The sequence below is a fragment of the Vulpes vulpes genome, chromosome 10, assembly GCF_048418805.1.
Source record: "Vulpes vulpes isolate BD-2025 chromosome 10, VulVul3, whole genome shotgun sequence".
Classification (NCBI taxonomy): Eukaryota; Metazoa; Chordata; class Mammalia; order Carnivora; family Canidae; genus Vulpes; species Vulpes vulpes.
The window spans coordinates 79847083-79859417 of record NC_132789.1 but is presented as its reverse complement, the minus strand read 5'-3'; the positions used below and the strand labels follow the sequence as shown (position 1 = coordinate 79859417).

The window sequence follows — 12335 nt, the reverse complement described above, 5'->3', positions numbered from 1 at the left end:
TGCCCTCCACATAACCCAACAGGTTCCTCAGAATCAGCTCCTTTGGGAGGGATGGTGCCCGGAGGCACAGTCTGTGGGTTTGCATCTGTCCCTTACTGAATAGTATGAGCACTGGCAGCCAAGGACTTGAAATAATAGAATCTCAAAACCTCATCTACCATGTTGTGAAGGAAAACATTCAGGGATTAAACCAGCCGCTTGTAACTATCATAGCAGGTTTGCTTCAAGGAGAATCATCGACAGAGCCTCCACGAAGGAGGACGTTTAACGAGGAACAGGGTATTGCGTGGTGTTAAGGTAGCTCTGCGCGAATTGCTTATCAGTGGCTAAGGGGAAAGGCAGCTGTGTGTGGAGACCACAAATGAGAGGCAGCTGGAAACCCTGAGCCCGCAGGGCGATACCCTGAGCAGGACGCACGCAGGATCACTGCTGTGATACTAAGTCTGCAGTGCACCACCTCGACAGGATCATGAGCAAACATCAGACAAACCCCAAATCAAGGACGTGCTATGAAAACCAGTTCGGGTGGGGGCTGTATTCTCCCCAAACGTCAATGTCATAAAAGAAAGCAAGGGAGGGGAACCATCCCCAATTCAAGGAGACCGAAAAGACGTGGCCGCTAACCACAACGCCCATCCCTAAACGGGATCCTGGGCTAGAGGAAAAATATGCCCAAACAGGACATTATTGGGTCGGCGACAAAACCCGAATACAAAGTACCACATTAATAGTGAAGTGACTGACGTTGGTAACTCTGGGGGGTGTGAGAATTTACCCTCACTCTCGAATATGCTCGAGTGTCCACAGGTAAAGGGAATGTGATACATACAGTCAACGATCTGAAGGGTGGTTATTTCCAGAATGTACCCTCTTGCAGCGCATATGCATGCTCTAATTTTTCTACGGTGAGAATGTGCTACTGTGTAAAAAATAACTAATAAGTGTCAAACAAAATTCAGTCACCACCATAACATCTAACTGGAGAAAGTCTCTCCCTTTTCCCCTCTCTGAGTGACTTTTGGACATCGCACCCCCTGAACAGCTGTGGCCACATTTCCACACCCTCTTGCCTTCCCGGCTACATCCACGTAAAGGTGGTTCTGGGGGCACCCTGCCCTGCTGGCGGGGTCACTGAGCAGGGCCCAGACTCCTAAGCAGGGCTCTGGGCCGGGCGATGGCTGCTACCCACCGAGGCACACGACACCGTCACCCGTGTAGCCTGCCCGGCACACGCAGCGCCGGCCTCCCGGTGTGGTTCTCCTGCAGTCGGCCTCCGAGGAGCAGCCCCCGTTGCTGGTCTCGCAGGCGTTGATGGCTGCAGGGGAGAAGTGGGACTGAGTGTGAGTGGTCGGGGAGCCAGCGACGCCGCGTCCCCTGGGCAGAAATGGACAGTGCTTCCACGTGTCAGGTGCTGGACTGCGTGTGAATGATTCAAGGCAGCGCAGGGCACTGGGTGTCTTAACTGCTTGATTCTACTGGACATTTAAGGAAGGACAGGTACCAGATTTTCACAAACGCTTCCAAAAGCGAGACGAGGGGAGATCCAATGAGGCCACTATTGCCCTGACACCAAAGCCAGGCAGGGCCAGCCCAGGATATTACCAACCAGTATTCCTTGCACGTGTAAATGCAAAACTCCTCAAGAAAGGAGCCTGGGGGGCTCGGCAGCTGGACATCCGCCTTCAGCTCAGGTCCCAAGATTTGAGTCCTGCCTCGGGCTTCCTGCAGGGAGCTTGCTTCTCCCTCTGCCTGTGTCTCTCATGAATGAATAAATAATAAAAAAAATTCTAAGAAAAAAACTCCTCAAGAAAACACTTGTAAGTCAAATTAGACAATGTATAGAAAGAATCGTGCCCCATAACCAAGTGGGAATTTGGGTGCAAGGTGGCTTCACATTTAAAAATCAATGAATGTACCGCAATGTATCAATAGAACTAAAGACAAACCCACACGCTCATCTCAAGAGAAGGAACAAAGCATTGGGCAAGACTCAGTGCCTTGAGTAATAAAAACCCAATAGGCGAAGAATAAAGGAAACTTCCTCAACCTGATAAAAGGATCTCTACATATAGAATGGAATCGAGAGCCCAGAAACAAGCTCATTTACCCAAGGGCAACTGATTTTCCACAAAGATGCCAACACATTTCAATGGGGGAAAGAATAATCATTCCAACAAATGAGACGGAGACGATTGGATCTTCACATACAGAAGAAGGAACCTGCACCTCAGCCTCATGACCTGTACACAAATTAATTCAAAGTATTTCAAAGACCCAGATCCACTCGGAGTTCCCTCATGTGACTGTGGACAAGTGGCTCAGTGACCGTGACCCTTGGGGTCCACCCACAGAGGTCTATGCACAAGCTCAGAGACCCTGACCTGAAAACGTATATGAAAGTGCTAGAGAAGTGCTGGCTCGTCTCGTATTAACTTGTGTCCTCCCACTTTTGGGTGTTTTTTCCTAAAAACCGAAGGCAAGAAAACCGCTCCAGCTGCTGTCCCCTTCAACTGTTCTCACTGGCATACCATGTAGTTCCTACTGTCAGGGACGTCTGGGGCTGGGGTCAGGGTGTGTGCAGGCTGGGACAGTCCCCAGGGTAAGGCGGTCTAGAAGCAGTGGCGGCTGCACTGTCACCTGGATCAAAGCTTGCCTGCACGAGGCACGCCAGGGAAAAAGGGCACCCAGCGTTCCTGTCGTTACAGCAGCAAATACGTGGTGGGAGCCACAGCGGGGAATCAGCTCACGTGGGCTGAGATTAGCTGTGTGCCAGGCTGGTCTGAGGACCGTCCAGGGGTTAGCCCAGGCCGGTACCCAGGGGTCGGGGTGGGCAGGGGGCGGGGGGAGTCTCTGAGTATTTACTACCTCCAGAGAAAAAAAGAAAGATGACGCAAAGATGAGCTAAGCGACTGTCCGCAGGTAAGAGAAGTTGTAGGAACTGGGACTGGAAGCTAGGGGGATGTGAGCCTGCCTCGTCCTGGGTTACACAGGAAGGAGGCTTCACCCCAAACTGCTATGCAGGGCAGACAGTGCCTGAGGGGGTGCACAGCAGGTGAGACAGCTGCCCTGCCACCTGGGAGGCAGCGGGGAGCATGGGGTCCAGCCATTGTCCCACCCCAAAGTCCCCAAGCCTGGGCCACACCTATGCCCATCACAGCAGGACTTTTAAAGTTGTTCAGGTGAACTTGTTGTCGGTTGCCCTCAAGGCTGTGACCCACTATTTGGGGAAGAAAACAGGTGCAGGGGGCCTGGGCATCTCTAAACCAACACGGGCCCTTCTGTGAGCAGCAGCTCCTCGCCTGGGGGCACAGCCAGGGCCTGTAAAGGCCAGTTTGGTCTCAGTGGCCGGCAGTGGCTGCCCCCGCGGGCCCCACCTCACTTGCCTGTGCACATGGTCCCATTCCCTTGGAATCCTGCTGCACATCTGCAGGAGGCTGTGCCGTTGGCATTGAGGAGGCAGCTGCAATGAGAAAGGGCAAGTGCCATCGACAAAAGAAAACAAAAACCACCCAAACCCAGAAGCCCAAACTCAGGAACCACCTGCGGGCACCCTGTCCACCCCCGGCCCCCCGGCCCTGCCCCCACGGTACTCAAAGGTCTCGGCTCAGCCCTGGCAGAAGGGGCCTTCCTAGCGCGGCCCTGCCTGGGCGGTGAGCACTGTGCACTGCACTCACGTACCATTGGCCTGCAGGGAGGGTGAGGCACCCCAGCCCGCACTGGGCCCGGAGCATTCATGAAGAATGAACGGGGTGCCTGGGTGGCTCAGCAGCTGAGTGTCTGTCGGCCTTTGGCTCAGGGCTTGACCCCGGGGGGTCCTGGGATCGAGTCCTGCATCGGGGTCCCCACAGCAGGGTCCCCGCAGGGAGCCTGCTTCTCCCTCTGCCTGTATCTCTGCCTCTCTCTCTCTCTGTGTGTCTCTCATGAATAAATAAATAAAATCTTAAAAAAAAAAAAAGGCTGGGGCAGCCCCGGTGGCACAGTGGTTTAGCGCCAACTGCAGCCCGGGGTGTGATCCTGGAGACCCAGGATCGAGTCCCACATCAGGCTCCTTGCATGGAACCTGCTTCTCCCTCTGCCTGTGTCTCTGCGCCTCTCTCTCTCTCTCTCTGTGTCTCTCATGAATTAAAAAAAAAAAAAAAAAAAAAAAAAAAGGCTGGCTCTGACAAGGTGATGGCAGCCTTTTCAGAGGGAATTGTCGTTTCATACTTTATTGTGTCCTAACTCCTCAGAAATGGTCTCAGGACATGACGGCCCCGAGGTGGACACTATGAGGGAAGGTCCAGTTTGCCTCAGCCCAAAGGAAGCTCCAAGGTACATACTTGGCACTAGTGTGGCATGTCCCATGGCAGTCGTCTTCTGTGACCTCTGGAAAACAAAACCCCTGGGTCAGTCCTTTCCCACACCCTGCCTGAAGGCCTGTCTTGGGGGTTTGATCCTGAGGAAAGATTTAATGTCTCAGAAGTAATGATACGCGTCATGTGAACTTTGTAAAACTTAGTGATCTTGCGAGCCCCCCTCCCTTTTTTTTGCATTGGCTGCCTGGAAGCTCCCAGCCCAGTCAGCAGGGCAAATATGCTGATGGGGTGTGTGCTGCTTGCCAGGCCCTGTGCTGCACTGAGCGCACAGGAGGGGAAAACAGTCTCCAAACTCAGGATCTGCATCCGGATGTGTGTTCCTCTCTGGGGCCTGATTCTCCACTTTGGTTTATATCTCCTATGTTCCTTATTCTTTCTAGGTTTTCACTGTTTTATTAGAGAGAGATATAAACAAAGAAAACCTCATTACTACTAATATTAAAAGGTTTTTTTTCCTCCTTTCGTATATGCAAAAATAACCCAGGGCCACGTAGGCATTCAGCAGGCACCTGTTATCTATTAGTCCAATTCATTCCTAAATTTCCTGTGCTCCGAGGCCCAGCTAGCGCATTTTCCCGCAGGGTGGATCCAGAAAGAAATCGTTGGAGATAAAGGAGGAGGCCCTAGGGGGCAGGTGCTCCTGCTAAGAGCTTGGGGATGGAGCCTCATTAAAGCGCACGTCCCACAGAAGGTCCTGACCACAGGGGTGGTGGCCCACACTGACAGCCCCGGTTGGGGACAAGGTGCAGCCTGGTGCCTTCCTGCATGCTGTCCCCTCCCCCTCCAATCCCTGTTGCTTGAAATATGCAGGTATTTCAGTCATGTTTTAACTCCTCTCCGAACTTCGAACTTCGAGCCAAATCTGGGGCTGTGCTTGTTATTGTTTTATTTGTTTGTTTAAGAGAGAGAGAGAGAGAGAGAGAGAGAGCAAGCACATGAGCAGGGACAGGGGCAGAGGGAGAAGCAAGCTCCCTGCAGGGAGCCCGATGCCGGATTGTGGGAAATAAAATCTTACCTATTGCTACAGGGTGAACGTGTGTCCCCTGCCCCCCCATCCCAGTCCTATGGGGAAGCCTCATCTCCGCCAGGATGGTACTGGGGGCTGGGCCTGGGGAGCTGGTCCTAAAGGTGGAGGGTGCACAACTGGCTTTAGAGCCTGTCAGAGATCCTGGAGGGCACTCGCGCCTCTTCTACCCTGTGAGGACATGAGATGGCAGCAGTCTGCAAGCCAGAGGAGGATTCTCACCTGAACCTGGCAGTGCTAGCACCTCACCTCACACTTCCATCACCCAGGAACCTCAAGAGAAACCTGCTCCTAATACGTCATCTTGTTCACAGTGTTTGTTGCAGTAGCCCGAACCCAGACACCTGTGCTTTGGAAAGTCGTCTGTGACAGTGGTGCGGAGGATGCCACCAGGGGCAGGGGGACAGGTCATGGGGCTCCTGCTGGCTGCCCAGCGCCATGAGGGATGGTCGGGTTAGAACAGTGTAGACATGTGAGTGAGGGAGGAGGGAGCAGGACTGGGAGGCCTGGTGGCCAAGCGGTGGCTTCCCTGGGGAAGCAGGTGGGGGAGGACCGGGTCTTCCTTCCAGCAAGGGAAGAAGGACGAGGGTGTGTGGAGCCTATCCTCGGCACATTAAGAAGCATCAGCACAGGGGCGTCCAGGGGGGCCTTGGTTCAGTATCTGACTCTTGGATTCGGCACAGGCCCTGGCCTCAGGTCTTTGTTGTGAGCCCGTGTTGGGCTCCGTGTTCAGCGGGGACTCTGCTTGAGACCCTCCCTCCCTCTGCCCCTCCCCTGGAGCGCTCTCTCTCTGTCTGAGGTAAACCCGTAAATCTTAAGGAAAAAAAGAGCAACATCAGTGAGTGTGGTGGGGCTGGGGAGATGGGCCCTGTTAGTGGGAAAACAGATGGATGCGCTCCCAGAAGGACAGTGTGGCATAAGCAGCCAGCCCTTCCCCCAAAGTGCCTGCTCCTCACTTAGAAACCCCGTCTCTAGAAACGAGAGTGGGTGAATTAGTTAGACAAATGCAAAAAGATGTGTGTATGAGACATTCACTGCAGCATGACGATGACGATAGGAAATCGGTCTCAAAGTGTGAGGTAGTTGTGTAACAGAATATCGCATGGAAATTAACTGATACTGACATTTATTCACATGGAAAGATATCCATCCCATATTGTGGAATGAGGGGGGCATGGTGTCACCCTGTATGTTCATACTCCCAGAAAAAGACGGGGCGGTGAACGTAAAATATCAATGATAGCTCTTTCCGGCTGTGGAAAGGTAGGTCTTATTTTCTCCTTTATGCTCTTCTTTTTTTCAAGATTTATTTATGTTTTTGAAAGAGCATGAGCACAAGCAGGGGAGGGGCAGAGGGACAAGCAGACCCCTGCCGAGCAGGGAGCAGGGAGCCCACACAAGGCTCCATCCTGGGATCCTGAGGTTGGAACCTGAGCAGAGCCCCCAAGGCGCCCCTAAAGGTGTCATTTCTCATTCAGGAAGACAGAGATGTAGCCGCTAAGAATTCATCCTGGGGGGGGGGGGGGGGGGCGCGGCTTGCCCTTACCGGTGTCACATTTCACTCCTCGCCAGCCAGCATCACAGTCACAGGAGCCGTCACCTGAGGGTCCTTGGCTGCATCTCCCGTGGACACAAGAACACACTAAGGGGAGATCGAAGTGGGATACAGGGCAGAAGAAAACTGTTAAACGTCCTCATTACCGCAGCCCACCGCCAAGTCCTTCAAACAGGCAAACGGACCTCCCTCCAGAGGCTCAGCCGCCCAGAGGCTGATCCCTTGCTGAGGGCAAAGGTGATCTCAGCCCAAGCCCCAGGACCTGGTGAGTCTACTCTGATGTAGAAAACCTCCTTTGGAAACTTCCTTTATCTCTACACCCCCAAGATCCATGTTGGCAACCACCCCCAAGCATAATGCCCACTGATATACATCTAGGGGTCTCATGACTGAGTTTTTACAAAACAGTAATAAATGATCTTTCCTAACAATAGCTGGGCCCCTAAGGATCCTGGAAGCCTTGTCTCCAAAACACCCGGGAGGCTTCCGCTCTCCATACCTACCTCCCAACCTGAGAGTCTACACTGGGCCCTCCCCGTGACCCTGGTGCAGCTCTTCTTGCCCGTGAGTCCTGTCCGGGTGTTTTAACAAAACCACTTTTCTACCAAAGACATCTCAAGAATTCTTTCCTGGCCGCTGGCTTCAAGCCCTAATGTCTTTCCTACATCGGAAAAGCACCCACAGGTCGTTAGACCTTGGACCCATGTTCAGGGATCGTTTACTAGAAGCAGCTCTTCACACGAAGGGCACCTCGGTCTCTAGCCTGGTTCCAGAGAATCACTGTCTTCATTGGGCTGGGCAAGCAGGAGGGGCAGGGGCAGGGGCAGAGTCGGACCAGGTCGTGACCTGTGGGACTGGGTCGCACTGTGGGTCGGTGACCCATGTGGGGCTAGTGTGCTCAGCTGAGGCTATCTGAGGACGCAGGGCGACACCTGGATGGGATCAGGTTGGCTCCCTAGGGTCTGTCCACTAGGTGTGTGGGCCTGCGGCGGCTCTGCCTACTTCAACCGCATGGAACAGCAGGTCCTTGGTCACCTGGCAGTACCGCCTCTGAGAACTGGCGGGAAACCTTGGGGTGGATGCCTTCCCCCCAGCAAGGCGTTTAGCCTTGGGGCTCAGCTGGCCCCAGGAAGGTAGAGCACAGATCCCCCGTGCAGAAGTCTTGCACACGTGAAAGCAGAAGATGCTTCCAAATGATAGAAAGGGGGGGGGGTGCTAGACTTGCAAGTACATGTTATGTGGTCCAAGGACAAGGATCCCCTTATATACAGATTTTGTCTGGCTCGGAGGAACTGATGACAAAGCAGTGACACCAGCGGCAACGTATGGCTTTTAGGGCAGAGTTGAGAAAAATGCCTTGTTTTCTCATTATGGGATAGGAACCTGTTCCCAAGCATGTGTCCTCCCCGGAGGAAGTCTGGGTCAGAGAATGCAAACAGCTGATGATTTTTGTGAAATCAGCTTAAAGCCTGTGGCCTGCTGACGGTGAATTAATGATCTGCCGGCAAGGGACAGCACAACTCAAAGGCAAGGCTCCGGGGCCCAGCAAGACATGCATTCAAATATCAGGCCTCCCCCGGGTGCAACTTCGGGGGAAGCCCTGCAGCCCAGCCTTCACACACAGGCCCACCTGTGAGAGAGGCGCACGCAAGGTACGTGGGTGCAGCCGGACACCTAGCACCCACGGGCGCTTCAACTCTCAAGCAATGTCTGGGCCTGAGAGGCTAGCTGCGGGGCCAGCGCACAGGCAGACGGGAGCCCGCAGTTGGCTGCGGGGCAAGGAACAGATGGCAGGGCGGTCAGGGGGGTGGGAGGGTGTGATTAGTGACCTGAGAGTGTTTGAAAACCGGGTTCTATGCAAACAACCCAACCCAGATGTCCTTATAATCCCCAGATGGCAGAGGTGGGGCTGGGGAGGGTACCCTGGGGGGGAGGCGGCGGAGCAGTGGGGGTGGGGGAGGCAGGGTGCGCACCTTGGTCGCAGTGGGCCCCATAGGCGCCAGGGGTGCAGGTTTCACAGGCCGTGCCCGCGAAGCCCGGTCCACACTCGCAGGCGCCCGTGCCGTTCACGCCGTCCAAGCAGATCCCGTTCCCGAAGCACACGTTTCCCGCTTCCCCGGGGCAGGGCTGGCATTGGGGGCCATAGAAGCCGGCACAGCACTCTCGGGTCTGTAAGGGGGACCAGGCCGGCTGCACGGGGCAGGGGGGGCCCTCCATCTGTGGGTTCTGGCCGCTATGGGGTCCAGAAAGTGGGGGGGCGGGGCTAGGTATGCAGAGCTTGGGGGGCTGCTGGAGCACGGGGAGGGGGACAGGAAGCTTGGGGGGCTGCTGGAGTGAGGGGAGGTGTTGGGATGTGGGGTGGGTGTGGGGAGAGACAGGAATGAGGCCAGAGGGAAAGGAGGGCAGCAGGAACAGAGAAAAGAGTACTGAGGGGGTGGAGGGAATTTAGGAAGAGGAATCATGAGAGACTCCTGACTCTGGGGAGCAAACACAGGGTTGCAGGAGGGGAAGTGGGGGAGAGGGGTGTGACTGGGTGATGAAGGGCACATGATGGGATGAGCACTGGGCGTTATACTGTATGTTGGTTAATTAAATTTAAATAAAATATTAAAAAAACCCAAAACCCAAAAACAACAACAAAAGAATGATGGTGGTGGTGGGGGGGTGATTCTCCTCCCCAGGCTCCTGACCCCTGACCCCGTGCTCCTGAACCCTGACCCTATGCTCCTGACCCCCAGGTCCTGTGCAGGAGAAGCCCTGGGCATTTTGGATGCAGATTTCTTATCTTTCCCAGAAGCCTTACAGACTCTGCCCTTGGCCTGGGGCCCCCTTTCTTCCTGTTCTTTTCATTTTTGATTTTAATTCCAGTACAGTTCACATGCAATGTTATGTTAGTTTCAGGTGCACAATATAGTGATTCAGTAAGTCTGTACGTTACTCAGTGCTCGTCGTTATAAGTGCACTTTTTTGTTAAGATTGTATTTATTTGGGCAGCCCAGTGGTTTAGCGCCGCCTTCAGCTCAGGGCCTGATCCTGGAGACCCCGGTATCGAGTCCCACGTCAGGCCCCCTGCATGGAGCCTGCTTCTCCCTCTGCCTGTGTCTCTGCCTATCTCTCTCTCTCTGTGCCTCTCATGAATAAATAAATATAATTTTTTTTAAAGATTGTATTTATTTATTCACGACAGACACAGAGAGAGACAGAGACACAGGCAGAGGAAGAAGCAGGCTCCCTGGGGGGAACCCGATGCCCGACTCGATCCCAGGACCCCGGATCATGCCCTGAGCCAGCGAGGTGCCCCACAAGTCACACTTTAATCCCCTAAACTGCCTTTATTCCCGAAAGCACCAAACTACCCACATCTACACAACTCAGCACTCATCACATTAAGGGGGCATTACCACAAATGACTAACGAATTCCCTATGCTGCACTTCTCATCCTTGTCCTGTTTGGTAACTCGAAGTTTGTACCTCACAATCCCCTTCACCTATTCACTCACTCTCCTCCTACCTCCCCTCTGGCAACTACCAGTTTGTTAGCTCTGTGTTTAAGAACCTGGGTTGGTTGTTTTTTTTTTTTTTTGGTTTTGCTTTGTTTTCATTTTTTGGGGTTTGTTTCCTTGTTCCCTTGTTTCGTTTTTAGATTCTGCACAGGGAATTATTGACTCACAGTGTTTTACATGCGAAGTAAATATAACATTATATGTTAATTAAACTTCAGTAAAAAAATAAATGGATGAGCATGGCTCTGTTCCAGTAAAACATTTTTGGATACTGGGAAACAAAACCCAAAAAACCCACAAAACCTTCTGCATCCCCAAGCTCTGAAGCCTAAGGGCTGAATCATCCTGTTTCTGCAGGGTTGGCAGAAGCGATGTCTGGTCTTCTGGGAAAGAAGCAGGATAGGAAGTTATAGAGAATTTTCTTGCATATTCCAAAGCAACAGTGTGGAAATGCTGAGCTCTGGGGCCTGTCTTCTAAACAGCCAGGTGCACCTTCTCTTTCCTTCTCGCCCTGCCGTGACCCGAGGTGGGCCTCCCAGGCTCTCAGTCCTTTACTTTCCTCACAGTGCAAGGGAATATCACAGCTTTATCCTGTTTCCTGACTGAGGTGTCTGTCCTGAGTTTTCCTGCCACCTCTGCTACCTTGTATGGCAGTGACAGCGAGGACAATGAGGGGGAAGAGGAGAGGCAGAAGGATCGACGTGAAGGCATCTGAAAAGTGTGACCTATGATATGACTTCCTGCCAGAACTGGAAGGGCAATTCGATCGTTGTACTCACAATGATGGTCTTCACACATTTTGCCTGGCACCCAATAAACAGGGATCGCTTGCCCATGAAATAGATGGTGTAGATACATCTCTTTATCTCTTTGCCCTGTGGAATGGAGACGCTTGTGTCAGCTCTTTGGTGAGGAGGAAGTTCCAGTTCCTAAGAGCAAGTAGGTGGGTGACATCCTGAGTTTTCTGTGCCTGAAATGTCCTGGACAGGGAAGGGGTTGGCCTCCTGGAGCTGCTTTGTGAAAAGGAGACATGCAAACTCAATGTTGGCTGCCAGAACTGAACAGGTGGCAACAGCCAACTGATTACATCTTACAGTGTTTCTGCAACAAGAACTTTGGTCTAGAAAACCAGCTCACGTTAGGAAGATTGTCAAGGACATTAGATAAAGACATCCTGCAATAACAAGATTTGAGTCTAGGGAGAGAATCAGCATCGTATCATCACAAATTCTTATTCTCGTGCGATGAAAGGTGCAGAAGCAACTATTTTTTTTGGTCATTATTGGGACATTACCAGAAGTAGCTTTTGCAGTAAGTGGCTACGAGAAACCCAGATTGGTTGTCAACTCAAAGACATGTTTACTTCTCCCAAGTTTGCTGTCTGTTTATTGGAGAAAGTTGTAACTTCAAGTGTAAAAGGAAATCAGGCAGGTGACATTCACCCAGAATGGATGTGGTATTGGGTGTGGAGTCTGCCTTGTCTGATAAGATTTTTTGCTCTTGTCCTCACCTGGCTTCTGGGATTGGAAGATGTAGAAGGTGAAAAATCCCTCCCTGTATTGCACGTCAACTGATGTGAACCCCAGCTCCTATTTAGGTATTAATTAAATTTTGCTTTGGCCCCCAAAAAAGAAATAGATTCAAGACTTTAGAAAGATGCATATGAAAAGGTAAAATTAAATTAAAACCAAGTGCAGGAATTGAGGGCAGTGAAAATGAGGTGAGCTTGAGGCTCATTTACTTCCTTCCTTTTTTTTTGAGGTTGTCTGATTTAGACCTCCTGAGAGCTGCAAACCACTTTGTAAAGCAGACAAAATACTTACCAGTGGTTTAGTTCCAGCTGGGCAGATGGGTTGCTGGAAACACTTCCCACATTTTCCCTTCATAAAGCACAGAG

At 52.3% G+C, this 12335-nt stretch overlaps 1 protein-coding gene across 3 annotated transcripts in view; it reads right to left on the bottom strand.

The window, feature by feature from the left end:
- Positions 1–12335, bottom strand: part of STAB2 (stabilin 2) — a 139524-nt gene that overhangs the window by 39574 nt on the left and 87615 nt on the right. For all 3 annotated transcript variants that reach the window (XM_072724744.1, XM_072724741.1, XM_072724743.1), the window contains exons 36-42: positions 12262–12318; positions 11218–11313; positions 8908–9103; positions 6926–7021; positions 4320–4365; positions 3384–3460; positions 1190–1315 (exon numbers count right to left, since the gene is read on the bottom strand). In XM_072724744.1, the coding sequence (XP_072580845.1) occupies positions 1190–1315; positions 3384–3460; positions 4320–4365; positions 6926–7021; positions 8908–9103; positions 11218–11313; positions 12262–12318 (694 nt within the window). The remainder of the gene's footprint in view (positions 1–1189; positions 1316–3383; positions 3461–4319; positions 4366–6925; positions 7022–8907; positions 9104–11217; positions 11314–12261; positions 12319–12335) is intronic.